General features: G+C 38.8%; 2 protein-coding genes across 6 annotated transcripts in view; one reads left to right on the top strand and one right to left on the bottom strand.

Moving 5' to 3' along the window:
- Positions 1 to 9,422, bottom strand: part of SNAP23 (synaptosome associated protein 23) — a 36,112-nt gene extending 26,690 nt beyond the window's left edge. The window contains exon 1 of one of the 2 annotated variants that reach the window (XM_027084044.1): positions 9,315 to 9,422. The gene's annotated coding sequence lies outside the window, so the exon portion shown is untranslated. Of the gene's footprint in view, positions 1 to 9,058; positions 9,078 to 9,314 lie in introns of those variants that run through there. The other variant, XM_027084046.1, reaches the window with a different exon arrangement.
- A 2,830-nt stretch (positions 9,423 to 12,252) lies between these two features.
- ZNF106 (zinc finger protein 106) overlaps positions 12,253 to 23,763 on the top strand; it is a 61,957-nt gene continuing 50,446 nt past the window's right edge. Inside the window, exons 1-2 of one of the 4 annotated variants that reach the window (XM_027084007.1) lie at positions 12,281 to 12,391; positions 19,119 to 19,222. In XM_027084007.1, the coding sequence (XP_026939808.1) occupies positions 19,204 to 19,222 (19 nt within the window). In that variant the 5' untranslated portion in view covers positions 12,281 to 12,391; positions 19,119 to 19,203. Of the gene's footprint in view, positions 12,392 to 16,933; positions 19,223 to 23,763 lie in introns of those variants that run through there. The other 3 variants (XM_027084008.1, XM_027084009.1, XM_027084010.1) reach the window with 3 other exon arrangements.

The following is a 23,763-nucleotide window of genomic DNA, read 5'->3' as shown; positions in this document are numbered from 1 at the left end:
CCACATGCTGTGGAGCAACTAAGCCCACACACCACTACAGAGCCTGCGCTCTAGAGCCTGTGAGCCGCAACTACTGAGCCTGCGTGCCACGTGCCACAACTACTGAGCCCACGTGCCACAACTACTGAAGCCTACATGCCTAGAGCCCATGCTCCAGATCAAGAGAAGCCACCGCAAGGAGAAGCCCGCGCACCCCAACGAAGAGTAGCCCCTACTCACCACAACTGGAGAAAGCCCGCACACAGCAACAAAGACCCAACGCAGCCAAAGATTTAAAAAACCAAAAAAACAAAAAACTTGGGACTTCCCTGGTGGTGCAGAAGTTAGGAATCCGCCTGCCAATGCAGGGGACACAGGTTCAATCCCTGGTCTGAGAAGATCCCACATGCTGCGGAGCAACTAAGCCCGTGCGCCACAACTACTGAACCTGCGCTCTAGAGCCCAAGAGCCACAACTACTGAGCCCACGTGCCACAACTACTGAAGCCTGCACGCCTAGAGCCCATGCTCCGCAACAAGAGAAGCCACCACAAGGAGAAGCCTGCGTACCACAACGAAGAGCAGCTCCCGCTCGCTGCAACTAGAGAAAGCCCATGCACAGCAACAAAGACCCAACGCAGCCACAAATAAATAAATAAATTTATTAAAAAACAAACAAAAAACTCAAACGTTCATACAATGGAGTATCATTCAGCCATAGAAAGGAAGTTTACATGCTACAACATGTATGAGCCTTGGAAGCATTATTCTTAGTGAACAAAGCCAGATACAAAAGGCCCCATATTGTATGATGCTATTTATATGAAATGTCCAGGATAGATAAATCCATAAAGGCAGAAAGTAGATTAGTGGTTGCCACAGTTAGGGGGACATAGGACTGACTACCAATAGGTATGGGGTTGTTTTGGGGTGATGGAAATGTTCTGGAATTAGTGGTGATGGCTGCACAGCCTTATGAATATGATAAAAGCCACTAAACGGCATACTTTAAAATGGGGAATTTTAAGTTATGTGAATAGTATCTCAATAATATCTCTCAGTTTTTCAATAAAAAACAAAAAAAAAGACTTAAGGTTGGAGAAAGAATAGTCAAGCAAAAGAAAAAAAAGTTTGAGTAAGAATTAAAAGGAAGATAGGAAGGAAAACATTAATTTTGTAGCTTTTCCTATGCTAAACAAACTATTTTCTGCCACAGTGTAAAATCTAAGTTAAGAGATTTAGTTAAAATAAATGATAGTAGTTATAGAGTAGGCACCACTGAAATAAAAAACATATTTTACATTAAATGAATCACACTTCTTCTCCAGGAAGAGAAATGGTTGTCGGAAAATAGGGTAGAACAACCACATTAAGAAATACACCTGATGCCCTTCTTCATTAACTTCTTCATTCCAACTTCTTGGAATTCTGTAAACATGACTTTCTGTATTTTTAAAAGGGAAAAAATTCCAAGTTTTCTTTCTTGTAATGAGAGAAAATTATTTTTTTTAAACTGGTACTCCTGGCTATTATTAATAAGTATGCAAGACAAAGTGAAACCTAACTAAGGCAACAAATTCATTATTTATATGTTAGTATATCTGAAAACACTGACCTTTGGAAAAGACTTAAAATGGTCATTATATAAGGTTAAACACTGTAATTCTCATCAATAAATCTTAAGGCTATGCTAAAAACTATGTCCAGTTTAAAAACTAAAGGCCCAAAATGTGAAGGTCCACCCTATCTTAAATTACATGGAATAAAAATGTTTAAAAAATTTTACAGGGCTTCCCTGGTGGCGCAGTGGTTGAGAATCCACCTGCCGATTCAGGGGACGCGGGTTCGTGCCCCGGTCCGGGAAGATCCCACATGCCGCGGAGCGGCTGGGCCCGTGAGCCATGGACGCTGAGCCTGCGTGTCCGGAGCCTGTGCTCCGCAACGGGAGAGGCCACAGCAGTGAGAGGCCTGCATACCGCAAAAAAAAAAAAAAAAAAAATTTTTACAGGTGATTTTTAAAAATAAATTTATTTATTTTATTTATTTATTTTTTACTGTGTTGGGTCTTTGTTGCTGTGCACGGGCTTTCTCTAGTTGCGGCGAGCGGGGGCTACTCTTCATTGCAGTGCGTGGGCTTCTCATTGCAGTGGCTTCTCTTGTTGCAGAGCACAGGCTCTAGGAACACGGGCTTCAGTGGTTGTGGCTCACGGGCTCTAGAGCGCGGGCTCAGTAGTTGTGGCGCACAGGCTTAGTTGCTCCGCAGCATGTGGGATCTTCCCCAACCAGGGCTCAAACCCATAGTCCCTTGCATTAGCAGGCAGATTCTTACCCACTGCGCCACCAGGGAAGCCCTTTACAGGTGATTTTTATTTGCCTTATACAATAATGTATTTTCTAAATTTTCTGTAAAAATCACTTTAACATTAGAAAAGTTACAAACATACACTGGTTTTGTAGACAAATTTCAGAACACTCTAGAACTTTGTTAACAGCAAAAGTCTATGCTATAACTACAAACCTTTGACTGATAATGAAAAACTCTAAAAGATAAAAAATGTTGCAAGCTCCAATGACAAAAGAAAAATTGATATAATAGTATTTTTCAAGCCCAGGTTATCTATGGACATTTCAATTCTTACTCCTATACAATTAAAGTTTACTTGACCACTATTTAAGAAAATAAAATGCTGATTTAAAAAAATCAAAACTCTCGGGCTTCCCTGGTGGCGCAGTGGTTGAGAGTCCGCCTGCCGATGCAGGGGACACGGGTTCGTGCCCTGGTCCGGGAAGATCCTACATGCCGCGGAGCGGCTGGGCCTGTGAGCCATGGCTGCTGAGCCTGCGCGGCCGGAGCCTGTGCTCCGCAACGGGAGAGGCCACAGCAGTGAGAGGCCCGCGTACCGCAAAAATAAATAAATAAAAATTAATAAAAAAATCAAAACTCTCAAAAGATAATGCAATACATACAAGAAAAATTTAAATATCCCTATTCTTCGGCCTTTCCCACTTCTATCAATTTAGAAGAAAATCACAGATACAGGCAAAAATACATTAGTCCCAGTATTATTTATAGTGTTAAAATCATTGAAGTGGTCTAAATAACCAGTGATAGAGATTTGACTGAAAAATTATGGTATAACTACATGATGGAATGTTATTCAGCCATTAAAAGTTATTTTTGAAGATGTGATATTCTTCCATATTTAATTTTGATCAAATACATAAACATGGTTTGAGACATCGAACAGTTCTACACCAATAAATAGCAGTTCCCCTGACCTTCCTCTTCCCCCAAACCAACTCCTGCTCCCAGGACCCCAGAGGCAAAATTTTCAACAGTATTAGTTATTTTAGTGTTTAACTCCCAACTTCTAAATCATGCTTATGGTGTTGTTTCTTGATATTTGTCAATTTTGGGTATCATCCACTGACTTTCTACAATGAAGATATTTAGCTCTTACACCTTCCCATCCCCTCCTAGTTTTGATGCTTATCCTCACATTATAGACTGGCTGGCTTATTAAATTCTTGGCTGGAAATCATAAGTTCTAAAGAAGTGAAGAAGTATATTTATTTACATTTGTCTATCCCACTCAAATGTAGATGACCATAAAATCCTTCCAAGAATACTTCTATTAAACCCAAGGAACCCAGGGTTCCATGGAACACCATTTGGAAAACACCAGCCTACAGAAATTTCTGCTTCATTAACCAATTATGTGTGAACAAAGTTTCTGTTTAATTCTCATCTCAGAGAATGATCTCTAAAGAGAAACCTCAGAGATCATCTAGTCCAACTTTTTTATGCTAAGAGAATAAAATGCAACTCTTAGGCTTTCTTTACACAGTCGTTACTGGAGAAGTGGCAGGGGTGAGGTATACTTCTTGGAACAGACTTGATGATAGCTGAGAAAGAGAAAGCAGAGGAGTGTGGTCATAAGAGGGCAAGCGAGACAGAGGTCCAGCTGAAGAGGAAAACTATAGGCCAGGGCCGTCAGAAGAGAATTGGTAAAAACTACCATGTAGCTATGGTGACCACCCCAAGGGAGCTGAAAACTTTCTTTTGCTGACGGAGAGCAAGGAGGAGTCAGCAGCCTACCTAGTCTGAAGGTGTGGAAGAAAGGAACCCTGGTCCTAGAATTCATCTCTCTCAATACATTCCACAAACATTTTTCAAGCATCTACTATCAAGTAAGGGAACATATTTTGATGCCAAGAAAATTACCTTTGTTTCTTTTGCAATGTTTATTTTATACTACCTGCCTCCAAATATATACAGTTTTCCTTTTCACTTAAGTTTTCTAATTGTTTTATGCACATAAATTCTGTCTCTCTACAAGACTATCGTCTTCCTAGCCTGAGGCTAAGACCATCTGAAATACTGTCAAGGCCTAGTTGGGTTGAATATGATTTCAGTTATAATTCTCCTGTGACTAAACTTTCTACATCCAGATAAGGTGAGATAATTTAATAAATTGTGTTGAATGAGCATAATGTAGTGGTTCATAACACAGACTCTGAGGTCAGATAGACCCTGAGTTCATCCTAGCCCTGGTACCTGGGCAATTTACTTAACATATTCAAGTCTCAGTTTCCTCATTCGTTAGGATTACATTTCTACCTCTCAGGGTTGTTTCAGAAATAAAATTAGTTAAGGTATATAAAGTGCTTAGCACAGTGCCTAGCACAGAGCAAAGACTCATGAAATGACAATTACTAGTGAACTGCTCATTTTCACTCATGTTATTTGTTATGTTCTCTGTGGCATCTGACTCCTGGTATCAAAATGTTTGAGAAGCTACTCAGAAAGTTTCCAGGTAAACTTAGAATCAGAGCCAAAATACTTGGATGGTTGGGATGAATATTTTATTCAGGCTATTGGAAGCCTTGCCAATCATCCCTACCTCACACGTGGTATCTCATGTTGTGAGTTATTAGGTGCCATTCCAGGCGCCTAATAAAGTACTAGTATATGCACAGTACACCTAAGCAGCTCTTTTTTGAAGACTCTTAACCATGAGTAATGGAGAATAAATGGAAAGAATAGAAAAAAGGATTACAGAGAACAAAGTAGAAATTCAGATATGAACCATCACTTACTGCATAAAAGAATTTAGTTTCTCTTTAGAAATATATTTCATTCTTAGATTCTACTTTTAATATGGAACATTAAAAGTGTTCACACACAAAGAAGAAAGGAAGGAAGAAAAAATGTTCACACTTACACTCACAAAGTACAGGTACATGGTATTTCAAAATACTCTAAACATTCTAGGTTAGGCCAAAAAGAATACACGCTCTGATCAGGAAATTTAATTCTTCCTGAAAGCATTTAGATGAGATGAGAGTCTTATTTATGTTAGGGTTCATTTCTTCCTTCTACTTCCCTCTATAGGAACAACTTTAGCAATTCTTATACCAAAGCCCCAAAGCTATGCAAATATAAGAAGTACACCTCTGAATCATACCTATTAAATACCTTGGTTTCAAAGACCGCTGAAGCACATGAATCAAGACAGAAATCATACTACTGAGGGAAAAAGTACCACTAAAGATCACTAACCAAAAAGATCAAAATTACACTTCAGTTTTACAGAAGCACCTATTATAACTTAATTGCTTGATGTCCAAAACCTAGTTTTCAAGTACTGCTCAGCCTTGGAACTTCTGCAATTCTACTCTAAGTGATCAGGATATAATCCTGGGGAGGAAGATCTAGGTGTGATTATAATGAATTATATTGACCATGTCTAAAGGAAAGGCCGTGAGAACAGAAAAGGGATGATCTATATGAAAGATAAGAAGGAGGCTCAAGAATGCAGCAGTCGTTCCCCAGGGAAGCCAGAGATGCAGTCTGGCAGACATAAGTATGGAATCTGCCGGGGAAATACCAAGTGTGAGGTGGGGAGGACTGGCATGGCTTTACCTTGCCTGAGAGAAATATTCATCTAAACCATCCAAGTATTTTGGCCCTAATTCCAAGTTTACTTAGATGCTTTCTGGTAAGTTTCTTAAATATTCTGATGGGAGGAGTCAGGTGCCACAGGCAAACATAAGCATTCAGATCCCTGGAAAGGAATATCCCCCACAGCAGATGGAATGGCATTCTTGTTTATACAAAAAGCAGTACGGTGTAGTGGTTAAGTGGCCAGTATTCGGAGGCATAATGGTTTCAAATCATGACTATTGCTTACTTAACTTCTCTGTTCTTCAGTTTTCTCATTAAATGAGAATATAATGCTTACTTCAAGTGTTGTTATAAGGATTGAGTTAATTTATACAAAGCATTTAGAACCCTGCTAGAATGTAATGCTAACTAAAAGTATTATAATTTTTCATAATAATTATTAAACACCTCTCAGGATTGTGATTTGGGAATCAAAGCACAATCAACTCTAAGAAAATTGTGATTTTGGACTATTAAAGAAGTGCCACAGGGAATTCCCTGGTGGTCCAGTGGTTAGGATTCGGTGCTTTCACTGCTGGGGCCTGGGTTCAATCCCTGGTCAGGGAGCTAAGACCCCATGAGCTACACCACACCGCCAAAAGGAAAAAAAAAAAGAAGTGCCACAACGTAGTCATGCAGGAATATAACGTGTGTATGTATGTGCCTGTGTACAGAGGGGGCAGGATGGCTTTAAAAGGCAGGTAGGAGGGAGGTTATGACGGGCTTATATCCTATACCAAGAAGTTTGGATTTTATTTTATAAGTATCAAGAGGCAGTCTAAAGGTAATCTCAATTGTCAAACCTTGTTAAAATAAATGTTAAGATTTTAAGATGAGGGAATTCCAGAAAAACATAGTGAACAGTGATTTAAATATTTTAGTAGCAATTCGACCTAAACTGAAATCAAAACCAAAATGTCAGTGACTTAAAGGACTGCAAATGGAATCCCATCTCCACCCCCCAATATTACAAAAAGAACAGTAGATGCTGTTTCCTGGCTCCACAATCCACTTCCTCCAATTGTTAGAGGCACTGGATCCATCTGTTCCAAGCCTCTACCCGCCCAAGACAAAGAAAAAACCAGTCCTTGTCATCTACTTCTCTGTCAATCTACAGACCTGGAAACAAAATATGGCACTGGAATAAAAAGTCCAGCACTCTTAGATGCAAGCAACATCATATATTATAAATGTTAACATATACATAATGCAGAGTACAAACACAGTTAAAAAACAGATTTCCAGAATATTTAAGACAGAGAAACACACAGGAGGAAAACAAAGCACCTTAATTCAGAGGAAACAAAACAAAAGGCAGCTGATTTCACACAAAAATGTCAAAGAGCACACATCCTCTTTTTCACTTTTGCTATTCTAATCTACTTTCATCTGGTGAAACCAGATAAGTAAGTTTGTTAGAACTGTGTCACAATAATGAAGGCCATCATCACAAGGCTCACAGAAAGAACAAAAAAAGAAAGAAAAAAAAAAAGAAAGAAAGGCTCACAGAATTTTGGAGTCCACTGGCCTTAGAGTTTAGGTAGTCCAGTCTTCACTTTCTCTTAAAAATGAGTAGATTAGGCCCAAAACAGTATTTTCCAAAGTGCAGAGCAAGAACAAGAAATTATTTTAGTTGTTATACAAGCAATACTTATGCACTTAATACTTATGTATTTATTATAATATATACTAGAAAAAGTTATAAAATATAGCAAAACCATGATTTCACAGATTATCACTTTGGAAGAGGGTAATGTTTAAAAGAAAGTCTATTAAAATTTGATGCAAAATAGTAACACAAATGATCTTCTAAAATGCGTAATTTATGATGGTGGTATGGTTCATGCCAAGTGAAGTACCATAGCTGTCCCATGAGCAACAGGACCTGTTTGTTTGCTCTCCTCTTGGTTCAAGGTTGTGTCCTGAATGATTAGAAGAGATGTGATCTTTAGTTCAGTGAGCTTGTTACTAAAGTTGATTTAGAGTAAAACAAACAAACAAACAAACAAACAAACAAAAAAAGATGCATACAGAAATTCTACTGTTTGTAGGAAAGAGTATAATATTGTTAAGAAAATAATGGCACAGTAAGTCATTCCTATTCTGGAACTAAGATAACAGCAATTTTCTAGTGCATACTCACATACCACAAGCACCTAAAAAAAGAACTCTAGCAACACTGATAAATATTTAAGTTGTAGTTTGTTATATGATCATTTTATTTACTTTAACATGACCTGTCGAAGGAGCAGGGTAATGGAAGAAGAGGTTTTTCTAATATCAATATTTGTTAAAATTTATATGAATGTGTTTCTTCTCATTACCTCTTGCCAAAGGAATGAATGACCAGTGATCACTGGATGCCTTTGGCATCAACTTTACTGGTGGCAGAAATATTAATATTTTTAAATTTTACTATGAAATATTTTAAGATTAGATGTCAAAGTATTCTTGCTAATGATGTCTCATGAATTTCAAGTGTGGTATTTTCCAGGCAAGACAAGAAAGTGGGAGAACCATTTCTATCTGGTCATAAGCTGCAGTATTTCACCCGGACATTTGAAAACCAGTCTTAAGGGCACCAGGGCAGACGGAGTAATATCACTCTCAATTCTCGAAATATCTGCTACTAAGAAGCTACATTATTTTCACAAGGCAAAGGGAACACTGTCAGAAGCTGCCAGTGTCCATAACTCTCCTATCCCAATAGCCCCCACCCCTCACCGAAGTAGATGACAAGTAGCAAAAGGCAAAATATTACCCCTTTCTCATCTTCTTTTCCTAACTTTGACGACTTTCGGTTTCCTCTAACTCCCACCTGCCTTTCCTAGTATTGTGGTGACTAACAATGAAAAAAAGTCCCAGGTAAAATAGTACTTTCCAGGACTTTCCCCCCGCCCCCCTTACTCCGTGGAATTCGATCTTTTACCCACCCTTTCCTTCGTGTGTCTTCAGTAAAGCCGCGAGGTAAGAATGGACTTTCCTGGAGAGCATGGACTCCCCAATGCCATGAACCTCAGAAACCTTCAAACAACTAATTCAGAGTTATCTGATCACTGTGGCCACCATACAGTCTATTAATCCCGATCGCAGCAACACTGCGAGGGTGGGAGATGAGGGAGTGGGAGTTTACCTCTGCTAGGTTTCAAGGAAGGGTCCAGAGAACCACCATCTCTCCACCCTTCCTCCTCTAGCCCCTAGATAGTCTCCAGGCACCTCACATCCTCGATCCGGGCCGGACCTGCCCAGTCGGGGCCAGAGCGCCCGCTCCTCCCCTTAAGCCCGACGCCACCAACTTTTCAACCGTCACGATATACTCTTTCTCCCTGGGATTTATGATCACAATCTTCACTCGGCCAGCTCGTTCAGCCCCACTCCTGGAGACTCACCAAGCAGTTCCGGCCACTCCTCTCCGGCCGCGGCAGCTCGGACACCCGCAGGCCGGACTCCAGGCTGCACCCCAGCTGCGGCCTTTTTGCGCCTGCGCTCGCCGGACCTGCGCGCCTGCGCATTTCCCCAGGGCGGCGGGCGCGGACACACCCCTGAAGCTGGAGCCAATCACCGTGCGGAGGCTTTAAATCTCCTTGCCACGCAGGCGGAGAGCCTGGGGACTCGCCGGATAACCGGATAATTCGAGTCCCGCGCGAAGTTGGGAAGTGTTCATACAGCAAACATTTACTGAGGGCAAACAGTGTGCCAGGAACTGTGCGGGATGAATGCTGAGGAAAAGAAGGCGAATAAAATGCCTTCCCTGCCCTCTGTCTAGATTTGGGAGAAAGATATGTAAACAAATTATGGTGGACTGAATATAATGCTTGACATATAGAAAATCCGAGGCGCTGCTGGCGCACAATGAACTAAGCGCTTTATTCTTAGGGGTATCTGGAAGGGTTCCCGGAGGAAGTGACTTTTGAATCGTGAAGGATAAGCAGGAGTTCCCCCGGAAGTCCGTGAGGGAGATAGAGATTTCCAGACTGTGGGCACTGGAGAGTCCAAGAACATAGCGCATTCTGTAAATTTCCTTGTAGGTCATCCTACTTAGAGGCTTGAACTTCATCGTATATCTTCCGGTGAAGGGGGGAATGAGTTTTTAAAAGTTGGCAATGGCCAGATCTTGGAAGATCTTGCATTTTTGGACTAGTGAACCTGCACTTTACCATGATCACGGAAAATATTGAAGGGTTTTAAGCAGGTCCGGAAACGGTTCCAGGCACCTCTAAGAATAAAGCATCGTGCTGGAAATAAAAAGAGTTTCAAAGGAGTTGTCTGTTCCTAAGGAGTCAAGGAAGATGAACCCTGAGAAATATCTTTTCAATTTAGTAACAATGGTGATCTTAGTGAAAGCTATGTGGTGAAATGATGAGGTTGAAAGATAGATTGTACTAGTTTGAAGAGAGAGGAGATGCAGAAACGGGGACAAATTGTACGGCTTTTGGAGAGTTTGGTCTTGAAGGGAGGCTGAAAAGAGGATGACAAGGGGTCAAAGTTTTTGTTTCTGTTCTTTTGTTTTTATTAGAATTAAGACAGGAGAAACTTAAGCATGATAGGGAAGATACTGAGAAAAGACTGTTTTAAAGAGAAGGGTTGGTAGGTAAAGAGCTTGAGTGGGTAAGAGTAGAGGCAATCTAAAGCACTGTTGGAAGGAAAGTTCTTGGAAACAAGATAGAGAAGATATCTCCTCAATTTTAATGAGAGGAAGTATTTGTACGTTTGTATGTTTAGTAACAGGAAGTTAAAGAATTTCTCATCTGATGGTTTCTGTTTTCTCTGTGAAGTAAGAGACAAGGTCACCTACTGATAAAGAGTTAGGAGTTTTAAGAAAAGTGGAGAAGATTTGGAATATTGTTGTAGAAAGTTATGGAGCAAGTTGACCAGAGAAAAGTAGTAGGACAGGTAAGTGGTGTTGAGGGCCTGTATAAGATTGGAAAAAATGAACTCACCAGTTTCTGCCCTCCTGCATGGCTTTCTTAAGCAGTAATCACTTCTTGAGGGTAGAAGTGGAGAAAATGAGTTCATTTAGGGTTGGGATGGTGGCTGGTATAATGCTGTGGTTCTCAACCAAGGATATTTTTGCTCCCCAGAGGACATCTGGCAAAGTCTGGAGATTTTTTTTTTCCTTTGGGAGATATTTTTGACTGTCAGGACAACAGGTGTGTATGTGTGGGAGGTGGGAGTCATAAGGGGGGTACTATAGGCATGTAGTGTCCAAGGATGCTGCTGCATATCCTGCAATGCACAGGACAGCACAAGTGTTATTTCCAAAATGTGAATAGTGCCAAGGTTGAAAAACGCTGATCTACGATTACCTTGATGCTCACCAAGAGCTGACCTTGGTCTTCTACAAGCTTTCTCTTGGACTGTGGCCCTGAGATTACAGGGTAAAGCAATTCTTACACTGCATGCCTTTAACCCTAACCCTAACCCTAACCCTTGGTGTTTCAAAGACTTGTGATGTCACAAATACGGAATTGGAATAAGTTCCTCAATCCTCTAGAAGTAAATCTGGATTTACACATAGATGGAGGGAGCTGCTTACTTTGATTTGAGGTATTGAAGGTCTTGTTAAACATAGATATTATTAGAAGTTTTCAATAATATAGGAAATTCACATCATTATCAACTTTAATGTTAATTTGGTTTATCTGACTAGTTTTAGTCACGAAAAGAAGATCCTGAGGGAATGGTTATGGGCTAACTTTAATGATGAATATAAATACATTAGGTACTAATAAGAAATATAATCATTGGTGTTGATGGATTTAGGCACCATTCATGGACAGGCATTTGACCTATGTTTTGTCATTCACTCCCAGCAACACCCTGAGAGATAAGATTCACTCCTAGCAACACCCTAATTTTAACTCTGAGGGAAGTGAGGTTCAAGAAAACTTGTAATTTTCCCAATATCACAAATTACTAGTATCTAGGTCAAGATTTGACCTGAGGTCTGTCTGTTCTAAAGCTCTTGCACCTTCCATTAAGTTTCAATAAGTTTTACAAGGAAGGCGTGGTTGGAACTTGAGCCACAACAGTTGCCACTACCTAAAGGGAATGGTCGGGACTTAAGAGAGTAGGAGCAAGAGGGAGGCCCAGAAAGAGCAAAATGAAAAAGAAACGAGGGAGGCTAGTCACAGCACCGTCCGGTGCAGCGGATGAACTCTTCCGGGCTTTGGTCTTCCTCCATTCTTTTGCAGTAAAGCCTCTTTCCTCTGTGTCCGTTGCTCACTCTCGTGTGTTCAAATAAAGCTAGGTTATTGAGAAAGGCTGAGCGCAGAGGAAAAAAAAAAGAGAGCGCGACGGCGGTGCTGCGCGCCTGCGCTTTGGCGGCGGCGGCGGCGGTGCCAGGCGGGGAGCGGGTCCGGAGCGGGCCCTCGGACCCGAAGCTGAGGGGGGCGGCTGGGGCGTCAGTGGGCTCCGTCGCTGGGGCCTCGGAGGCCTGATGGAGTAAGAGGGTTCGGCTGTAAGTGTGAGTATCCAAGGGCCGGGTTGTGCTGAGGCATATCGGAGCCCGAGGGTCCCGGTGGTCTGCCACTTTAGGGAGGATGTTGGGCTTCAGGAGGCGGCAGGTCTGTGCTCCTGCGAGCTGCGGCGCCGGCGCGGCGGGTCGTCCCCTCTCCCAGAATCGGCGCGGGTTTACGGGCAGGCGGTGCTTCTGGCTTCGGAGTACAGGTTCTCGCGGGGGCGTTCCGGCTCTGCTCCCAGCTCCAGAGGGAAACGTGGCTCCAGAGGCTTGACCTTTCGGAGAGGTCGCTGACCTCCTTCGCCCCCCCCCCCCCCGGGGCCGCAGGGAGCCCATAGACCCAGGTGCCCTTTATGGCCTACACGTCTCAGGCCACGGACACCTTTCCACCTCTTGTGACCGACAGCCTTCATTCTTTTTCCTCCTTACGTCTTCTCTTCCTGTGTGATTCGTCTTAATAATAGCTGCTAATTATGGAGCGCTTACTATGGGTCAATTTAATATTTAGTCCGAATCTCAGTGTATACTTATGGAGAGGAAATGCTTTGCACCCCACTTCCCCTTCAACCTGCTCAATTTAATCATCTTTGAGAGGCAGATTAAGCCATCTTGTTGGGAAGTTTGAGATTTCCATGGCTTTTAGCAATTTGGGACACCCATCCTAGTTAAGGAAAGTTCTCTTACCTAGCAAATGAGTCTTTTTCCACCATAATGGTTTATATCAAAGTTACTCAAGCCAAAATAACTTTTGAGCACTTACTAAGAGCCTAATACTCTTCTAAGCCCCATGGAAAAATCTTAAAATTTGTTTTAAGCCCTGTTCTCAAGTGAGTGAAACAATGGAAGATAATATTTAGATTCAACTAGGATTTATCTAACACCTACTACACATGTGCCAGATACACTCAGGTCTGTCACAAAAAATTAATGAGATATTATAATGAAAGGTGGTTTTTTTGGAGCACATTTCAGGTGAGGTTGCTGAGAGTTTGATGGTAATTTGCTCAAGATAACCTAGCTAGGGTAAGTGATGAAGTGGTGAAATTCACATATGATGACAAATCTCATCCTTTTCCTGTTACATCAAGTTAGATATTGTAAGCACTTCTGTTGAGAAGCAACTATATTACAGTTATAGTTTCTAGAGTTAACTATTGAGTCTAGAAAACGATAGGAGCCTTAATTAAAGATACTAGATCAGGTTAGTTCACAACCAACTGCTTTGATTAAAAGGAAGATATTTAAAAAGGAAAAACTGAGCGGTGATTATTGTACGTATATACCTGCATAGAATATCTCTGGAAGAATACATAAGAAACTGGTAACAGTGATAAGTTGGAGGTGGCTGGGAGTCACCAGCCAGTGGGAGAGGAATAATTTTCTCTATAAGCCTTTTTTTTCTTTAATGAAAACTTCTAAACATCCAGAAAAGTAGGAAAAATACTACTTTGAATCCCCTGTAAATCGATCACTCAGATTTTAAAATCTGTTAATATTCTGCTGTATTTGTTTTTATTCCTGACATTTCACCCCTAAATACTTTAATGTGTGTTTCTAATAAAAGAACATTTTTTTGCCTAACCCTATATAATAATCACACTGAACAACAATAATTTCTCTATATTATCTAATACCCAATCCTTATTAAAATTTCCCCAAATTATTCCTTTTTTTTCTTTTTACCATTTTTGATTCATCTTCCAATCACAGTTTGTGCATTGAGTTTGACTGTTATGTCTCTTGAAGTCTTTTTAAGTCTGGAAGTTACCTTTTTTTCTTATCCTTTTCTTTTTTCATCATGACTCATAGAATGTACAATGATCTGGATTTATCTGATTGATTCCTAGTGTTATCATTTAACATGTTACTACAGACTTGAAGGTAGAGGTAATACTTGATTAGTTCAGGTAAACACTTTGGTGACTGTATCAAAGATCAGGCTGTGTAGTCTAGTTTTCCCCAGGATAGTGGTGCTAAGATTGATTAGTGGGTTCAGGTGGTAAGTCTGAGTCTTTCCTTGTAAAGTTGCATTTCACCCCTTGAAACCAGCTGTAAGCCCTTTTGTACCTTTATAATTTTGAAACTTGTGTTAACTATTCAAAATACAAATAATTATCTTTAAAAAGACAAAACTCACTGCAAGAAATTCTCTTTTTTTCCTTCTAATCTGAAACCCTGATAACTAGGTGGCATTGTTCTCATAGAAGAGGAATTGAAGTTTGGAGAGACCAAAATTTACTCAAGGTGGTAGACACATTAGTTATTTTTGCTTAATTCCAAGGTCACGCTTTTTCCACCATATTTTGTAAACTATAAACTAGTATGTAAATATAAAATTGTTATTACTCCTCGTAGTTATGCTGTTTGTCCCTTTGTATCTTTTTAGGTGGGTAATCAGTATCTAATGAGATTAGACTTTTTGGAGTATTAGTAAACTGGAATTGATCTTTGTGGTGTGATAGCCTGTAATGAACCACTCTGAAGGTTCAAAATATGTGAAAGTCAAACTTATTATTATTTTTTTTTTTTGCGGTACGCCGGCCTCTCACTGTTGCGGCCTCTCCCGCTGCGGAGCACAGGCTCCGGATGCGCAGGCTCAGTGGCCGTGGTTCATGGGCCCAGCCGCTCCGCGGCATGTGGGATCCTCCCGGACCGGGGCACAAACCCACGTCCCCTGCATCGGCAGGCGGACTCCCAACCACTGCGCCACCAGGGAAGGCCAGAAAGTCAAACTTCTTGATGATTTCTGGAGTTCCAAAAAAGTTCCTTACCTGGAACCATTATATAGTCTTGGTTCTTGGGCCTAAAGTCTTCTTTGTTTAAAAACATATTATGAGTTAAAAAATTTTTTTTTTAAATTTTAAAAACAATTATACAGTTGACCCTTGGACAGCATGGGTTTGATCTGCATGGGTCCACTTATATGGTGATTTAAAAAAAAATTAAATACTACAGTATTGCATCATCTGTGGTTGGTTGAATTTGTATATAGCGAGGGCTGACCACAAATTATACATGGATTTTTGACTGTGAGGAGGGTCAGAGCTCCTAACCCCCATGTTGTTCAAGGGTCAACTGTATATGTGTATTTTGCTTAAATTTTTGGAGAGTACAAAAGGATTTATAGTGAAAAGTAAATCCCTGACCCCCATGTCCTCAGTTCTTTTTCCCAGAGGCAATGACTATTACTAGTTTCTTGAGTATCCCACTGGAGATATTCTGTACATGGGTATATGTCATCAGGGTAAATTCTGACATTCATATGTAGAAGTATTTTAGTAGTATAACCTAAAATAATACTACTGTTGAAGGTTATACTGCAGTTTTTATTATGTTTCTGTTACAGACATCTTTGCTGATTTCATTCATTCAACAGATATTGCATACCTATTCTATACCAGATGGTGTGCCACGTAATGGGAATAAAATGGTGAACAAGACAGGCATTCCGGCTTGCTGTCATGGAGCTTTACACTCTGTTGGGAGAGGCAGTTATTAAGCAAATAATTATACTAATAACTAAATATAGCAAAGATTTAGTACCTGCTTTGTGCAAAACACTATGGACTTTCTAATTTATTCCTCATAACAGCCCTCTAACATTGGTACTGGTATTGTTTTTATTTTATAAGTGGAAACTGAAGTATAGAAAAATTAACTTACTTGCTCAGGATCACACAGCTAGTAAGTGATAGAGCCAGGTTTCAAACCCAAGCAGTCTGGCTATATAGATCTTGCTTTCTTCCTTTACCCTGATGCAGTGGTTTTCAGTGATGGTTTGGGGATCATCCCTCAGGGAGGTTTGGAAATTTGCAGGGGTGTTTTTGGTTTCAAAATAATTGGGAGGGTGACACTGAGTTTAGTGGATGGAGATCAGGGGTGTTAGACATCCTGCAGTGTAAGGGACATCCATGTATAGTAAAAAGTTATTCCACATCTTGTATCACTTTAAAATGTCCCAGAGGGTTTTTCACGTAGGTGAAAAATGTGTTTATGATTATCTGAGCCTAGAATCAAATTCATTTTACATATAAACACACAGTATTATTATTTTTTTGCGTAGAGCATAGTTATCATGTAAATCAAGAGACTGGTTTCTTTGTTTCAGAAAGTTTATCAAGAGTTGGTCACTATTTTGGAAGGTCATATCACAGACAGCAATGTTATTCATGGTATTTTTATCAACAATAAAATACCTATATCTGTCTATATTTGTAATTGTCACATTTGTAGTCTTATTTAATATCATGCCAAAGCATTTATATGTTGAAATACATATTGTTTTATGATAAATTTTCTTTTTTATTATAGCTAGCACATTATTTTAAAATTTACATGGGTAAGTTACAGTAGCTCTGAATTTCATTTCAGGAAGGATAAGGAGGTGTTATAAAATATTTACAATAAAAAGAAGGTATAAAAAATCTTTAAAGAAAAAAATTGTATGGTGACAATTGGGAAAGGTGACTGAGGAGCACACTGGGGATTCTTATAATAATCCCTCATATTTATGTATGAATGAAAGTTCCCATAATGTTTTAGAAAAAAGAGTATTGGGTCTGATATGGTTGAGAACTGCTGCTCTACTGTGTGCCTCAGAAATAGTCATAGTTGTGATAAGTGGTATAAAGAAGGTACTGGATTTTAGGGGAGTAGCATATAGTGAGGAAATATCTAGTCTGGGAGATCAGGGAGTGCTTCCTCAGGCAACTGACATTTGGACTGAGATTTGAAGGATGAGTAGTTAACTAGATGGAAAGGAGTAAGAGCATTCTAAAGAGAGGGACCAGCATAAGAAAAAGCCCTGTGGGAGGAGCATGTTAGGTGGGAAAAACTGAAAATACCATTTTGTCTGGTGCACAGAGATCAAGGGGGAAAGTAGCTAAAACATGTGTAGTACACATAAGCAAGGATCATATCAGTGGGCCTTGTAAGACTTGTTATATATTTTGGTATATGTCTTAAATAATTGGATGTCATTGAAGGGCTTTTAAAAATGAGGGACTGAGGCATGAAAACATAAGTGTGTGTGAGAAAGGCATTTTCTTTGTACGGTTGAGGGACTCATAAATTTCATGTTTAGATGGAGGTGAAATTGAAATAGACTGGAATGCTGAGCCACCTCATGAAAGACAACTGCCATTCAAGAGTCACTCAAACCCCAGCAGACTTCATCACTAAGCCTAGGGCCTCTTACTCCATCACATTGATTGAGGAGTATGTCTTCTTTGATCAGCCCCACCTGCTTGACCATTGCCTGGAGTTATTCAAACACAGTGAGGGCTCTTAAAAGTGCAAGCATGGGAATCCAGTTCTGGTCATGACTAAGCTCCTCCTGCAGATAACAACTGTTAAATCTGGACAGAAATACATAAAGCAACTAAAATCACTGTAGAGTTACCAAAAGCAAACAGATTCTGGAAGGTAATTGACACTTGGGGAACAGAACTACGTGATTTCTCATTTTCATGGCCTCAGTTTGTGCCAAGTAGGATGGTTAAAATTCTGATAGTAAACTGCTAGTCTTTGTGATCTAAAGAACCAAAAATAAGCCTCAAGACAGTCACAGGTGTTGGAAAGTAAGAGGAGAATCCTGGAAAATAGAAACATCAAATTCTGTGAATAAACTCTTCCCAAATCTTGGCACACTGTTGAGAACTATGTGTGCGTGGAGCAGACTCCAGGAAGCCCAGCTCAAGATAAAAGAACTGAATCAAGATCTCATCTACCTGAGGAACAGAGTTTTCAGTTTGAGTCAACCAATTTAGATACTTACTAGAACAAAAATAAATAAAAATTAAAATCAACACTCTTCAAAGGAATATAAAGGAATCCAGAGTCTCCACAAATAACAGTTATGTTTGTTATTTAATTTAACAATTAAATATTTACAATAGGATATATTCCAAAATTACTCATGTACAGAGAATCAGGAAAATGTAACCTATTCTCAAGTTAAAAGACAATCTACAGAGACGGACCGTAAAGTACCCAAATGTTGGGATTAGCAGGAAAAGATTTAAAACTTTTATAACTATTTATTAGTGAAGGAAAGGAAAATGATGCAAAGGAATTGTGCTCATAAAGAATGAGTATGAGATTAAGAAAAGACCAAATAGAGATTCTAGGACTGAAAAATATAATTTTGGAAATAAATTAAACTAGGTGGGCTAAGCAGCAGAATGGAGATGACTGAGGAAAGAATCCATGAAATTAAAGGTCAATAGAAATTCAATGCGAGGAACAGAAAAAGAGTAGGAGGAAAAAAGGGCCTGAGAACAATATAAAAAAATCCATCACACATAATTGGAATCCCAGAATAGGAGGAGAAAAAGTGGGGAAGAAAAAAAAAATACTTGAAAATATAATGGCTGAAAATTTCCCAAATTTAGTGAAAGGCATATATTGACATATTCAATAAGTTCAGCAAAACCAAGAAAAGTAAAGACAAGAAAACCTCTAGTTTATAAATGAAGAAAACCGTGACTGGATTTTTCATAGTCAGACTGCTAAAAGCCAAAAATAAAAGGAAAAATCTAGAAAGTGGCCAAAAAAACCCCAACGTGTTATATACAGGGGAGTAATCATGGAGGCCAGAGTGAATAGAGAATATTTAAAATGCTGAAAGAAAAATCTGAGAACCCAGAATTCCAGATTCAGTAGAATAGCCTTCAAGAATGAAAGCAAAATAAAAATATTGTCACATAAAACCAAGATAATTTGTTTCCAGCAGATCTGCGTTACAAGAAATGCTAAAGGAAGTTCTTCAGGCTGAAGGGAAATGAAACCAGATGGAAACCTGAATCTTTGTTAAGGGAATGAAGAGCATCAGAAATGGTAAATATCTGGATAAATAGAAACTGGTTTTTTTCTTTTAATTTCCTAATACTGTCTATGATTATTTAAAAAAAAAAAGCATCATCTTGTGGAGTTCATCATGTATTGTAGATATAAAACATATACCATAGATCATGGAATGGGAAGTGGGGGTAAATGAACCTGTATTGTTGCCAGGTTTCTACAGATTACGTGAAGTGGCATGTTACTAACACTGAGTACAGTGTGAAAATGATAAGGATGTATATTCTCTATCCTAGAGCAACCACTGTGGAAAAAAAATGATGCAAAGAAGTATTGCTAAAAATCTAGCAGAAAAATTGAAGTGAATAATGCAGAAGAAGACAGAAACAGAGGTACAACCAAACAAAAAAATAGGAGATTAAAAATAATAAAATGGTAGACATAATCCACCCATATCAGTAATTTCACTTACTTCAGCGGAATAAACGTTGATTCAGTGCATAAAGACAGATTGACTAAAAGTAAATGCCAAAAGATATACCTTTCAAACAGCATAAGAAGGCTGGAGTGGCTATATTCATATTAGATAAAGTAGATTTCAAGATAAAGTATATTGCCAGAATTAAGGCAGTTCTTTCATAATAATAAGAGGGTCAGTTCATCAGGAAGACAGTCATAAATATGTATGTGCCTAATATCAGAGCTTCAAATTACATGAAACAAAAATGGATACAATTAAAGGAAGAAAGAGACAACAATCACAGTGATTTTAACAATTTTCTCAACAATTGATAGACATCTAAACAGGCAAAAAAATCAGTATAGATGATGATTTCCACCCAACAACTACTGAATACATTTTGTTCCCCAAAGGTATGTATAGGCCAGATGCTTGTCTATAAATCAAGTCTTAATAAATTTAAAAGGGTTGAAATACTACAGAATATTTTCTTTGACCATAATGGGATTAAAGTAGAAATCAAGATGTCAAACAGAACCCTGCAAATATTTGGAAATTCAGTGAAACTGGTAAATCGATGAGTCAAGGAAGAAATTGTAAGAGAAATCAGTAAATATTTTGAACTGGATGATGAAAATACAACATCTAAATCTGTGGGATAACTGTTATAGCCAAGAAGAACCTAAGGAGACATGATGATTAAACGTATGTGGGATCCTTGTTGAAATTCTGGAAGAGAAAAAGAATACTAGGTGAAAAAAGAGGAAACAAAGTATGGACTTAATAATAATATATCAATATTGATTTATTAATTGTGACAAATTATACTAATCTGAGATGTAAATAATACAGGAAAAGGGGTGGGCTATATGGATACTCTCCTGTTTTTTGCAACTTTTCTGTAAATTTAAAACTATTATAGTTTATTTAAAAGTGCTAAAATATTTGTAGGACACAGCTAATGCAGTTCTTAGAGGGAAACTTATAACTTAAACACCTTTAGAAAAGTAAGGTTTAAAGATAATGAATGAGCTAAATAAAGTTCTACCTTAAGCTAGTAGATGAAGAGCAAGGTAAACCCAAAGTAGATAGAAGGGAAGAGATAATAAAGACAATAGAAGAAATCAGTGAAATAGAAAAAGACAACCAATAGACAAAATTACAAAGCCAGGGTTGGTTCATTGAAAAAAATCAACAATATTGATGAACCACTTGATAGACTGATAATGAAAAACAGAGATAACACAGATTAGTAGTATCAGAAATGAAAGGGATCACTACAGATCCTGTAGGATAATAAGGGGATATTATAAACAACTTTATGCCAACAAATTTGACACTATAAATGGACAGTTTCTTAAATGTCAATGTACTAAAAATGTCAGTGTGCTAAAATCTGAATAAGCCTATATTAAAGAAATAGAATTAATGAAAAAAAGGGTTTCACTGATGAATTTTATCAAGTATTTAAAGAAGAAATAACATCAGTCTTACATAAACTTTCAGAAAATAGACAAAAGGGAAACACTCATTTCACGAGGCCAAAACCTGATAAAGGTATTACAGATTGAAAAGAAAATTACAGGGACTTCCCTGGTGGCTCAGTGGTTAAGAATCCACCTGCCAGTGCAGGGGACACGGGTTTGAGCCCTGGTCCGGGAAGATCCCACATGACTCAGAGCAGCTAAGCCCGTGTGCCACAATTACTGAGCCTGCGCTCTAGAGCCCGCGAGCCACAACTACTGAAGCCCGTACGCTTAGAGCTGGAGCTCTGCAACAAGAGAAGCCACCACAATGAGAAGAAGCCCGTGCACCGCAACAAAGAGTAGCCCCCGCTCGCTGCAACTAGAGAAAGCCCACACGTAGCAATGAAGACCCAACGCAGCCAAATAAAAATAACAAATTATTAAAAAAAAAGAAAATTACAGAACAGTGTGTCTTATGAACATAGACCCAAAAAATTCTAGGCAAAATATTAACAAATCATAATACATCATGACTAAGTGACCAAAGATAGATGGATAGGTATCTGATAAAGCAAGTACTGTAGAGTAAAATGGTAACCATAGAATCAAGGTGGTGGGTATATGCGTATATGGTAAACTGGGTGTGGGATATTCACTATAAAATTCTTTAAATATTTCTGTGTTTGAAATTTTGCAAAATACAATATAGGGAGAAAAATCAAGGGAATATTATGATCAGGTTTGCATTTTAAAGAGATTACTTCTGCTGTTGTATAAGGAATTAGGAAAGTACAGTATTACCTGAGAGTAGTTTGAGAGGGGGTGCTGAGACCACTTAGGAGGATATTATACAGGTATACTTTTTAGGCTGATAATTTCAAGGTGAGTTTGGGAAGTTTTTCAAGCTCTTGGAATACTGTACTTTTGAACAAGAGCTAATTTTGTCTAAGCATATTTTTTACTGTATTGCTGGGATTTGGGATACATCATTGCCACATGTACAGTATGCATGTGAGCTTTTGACTTTCGACATTTACAAGGATATGAGATTTTTGCAAATTCCAAAATTTGCAAATACCACTACTTTAGTAGCATATAAATTCCTTCTTAAAATCTAATAAAATATATGGTGACCTTTTCAGAGACTTAATGATTTTTTAAATACAGGACAAAGGCATTTAGAAAGCTGTTAACATAAATTAAAACTGCTAAAATAAATGCTTTACTGTAATACTGTGGTATGGTCACCCATGAACTTAAAAGATTCTATAAAAAGAAGAAATAGTGAAAATGATTGTTATTATAGTCATACTTGTATAAAGTGGATGAAGATTATTGAATGTACTGTTAGCAATAAGATGCACGGAGAACAGCAAAGCTTTTTGAGAAGAATAGTGAGCAGTTAGTAAGGCTCACTCAGCTTGCATTGATTGTAGTTCATGTCATGGAATTTTACATTACTATGTGGATCTTTGGGGTTGCTTGGAAATATATATAAATGATATGTTGAATACAGGAATGCCAACTTTTTCAACTGTTAAATGCAACAAGCTACCCAGTTAAACTTTTAAAACAGTGTATAAGCTATCTTTGGGCTTATGACTTACTCTGTTATATGATGACAACTTTTGCTAGTATTTTGCTAGTATTTTTATTACCTTGTTAGAGTTGGCATTATCCCAGTTTCTTTCTCAGTTATTTTTCCCTCTAGGACATAATGCTTCCAAGTAAAGTAAAGTATTGGAACCTGACCATAGTTCTGATTCTGAGGTAAGGAATCAGATTGTGGTCTGCCCTGTCCATTTCCTTGCCTGGTGATGGGCAATATGAACAGCTTCATCTGTTGGATGCTTGACTTTTGATCCCTTTTCCTGAGTCACAGCCTTAACTTCCTGTCTTCGTTTTAGCCCTGTGCTTACTGATAAAGAATAAAGAGTGGTGTGTGTGTGTGTGTGTGTGTGTGTGCGCACGCGTGTGTGTATACACATACATATATGATACTGGTGAGTGTTATGTTAGGGCAGATAATATAAAAAGTAGGAATGCTAGTGAGTAAAATGCTTATGAACTTATGCTCCATCAGAGATAGTGGATGGATGCAGGAAACCACCAGTCACTTGCCTTGGGAAACAAGAGCCAGCCAGAATTTAGACCTAGTAAATAGGACAGGTACCCAGAATAAGCCTTTGAAAGTTGTGATTACAGGTTCATATGCCCCAAAATACTTCTTGACCTCTGTTGTCAGCTTACTAAAACTCCTTCCTTAGCTAGGAGCCTTGAAACTTTCTGGGGAGTCCCACTCAGCAAAGTGAGGACTTTTCAGAAGTGCCAGTCATATCTTTGTTCCATAACCTGGGCAACCTAGGGGTAGTGACAAAAACTTGTTGTATCACTGAACACTGTCTCTCTGTTGCCCTGTCTTGCTCACCAGAAATCCATTAGTTTTTTTGTCAGGATTAAGGTGGACAAGTTACCTGTGGAATTCAGAAAAGGGATACTAATCTGAGTACCACTTCCCCCACCCCAACAAACCAATAATTATGCTTTTTTTCTTCAGTGTTTTACAATATATTATCATATAGAGTCTCAATTGGTTTTAATTATGTCAGAGTTCAAATATCTTAAGTACTATGTGTTTATTGTAACCAGTG

Source organism: Aethalodelphis obliquidens, unplaced genomic scaffold (assembly GCF_003676395.1).
Source record: "Aethalodelphis obliquidens isolate GAN/ISIS:26980383/991018 unplaced genomic scaffold, ASM367639v1 scaffold51, whole genome shotgun sequence".
Lineage (NCBI taxonomy): Eukaryota > Metazoa > Chordata > Mammalia > Artiodactyla > Delphinidae > Aethalodelphis > Aethalodelphis obliquidens.
Note: the sequence above shows the minus strand (reverse complement) of the source record. Positions and strands in the feature narration are given on the sequence as shown.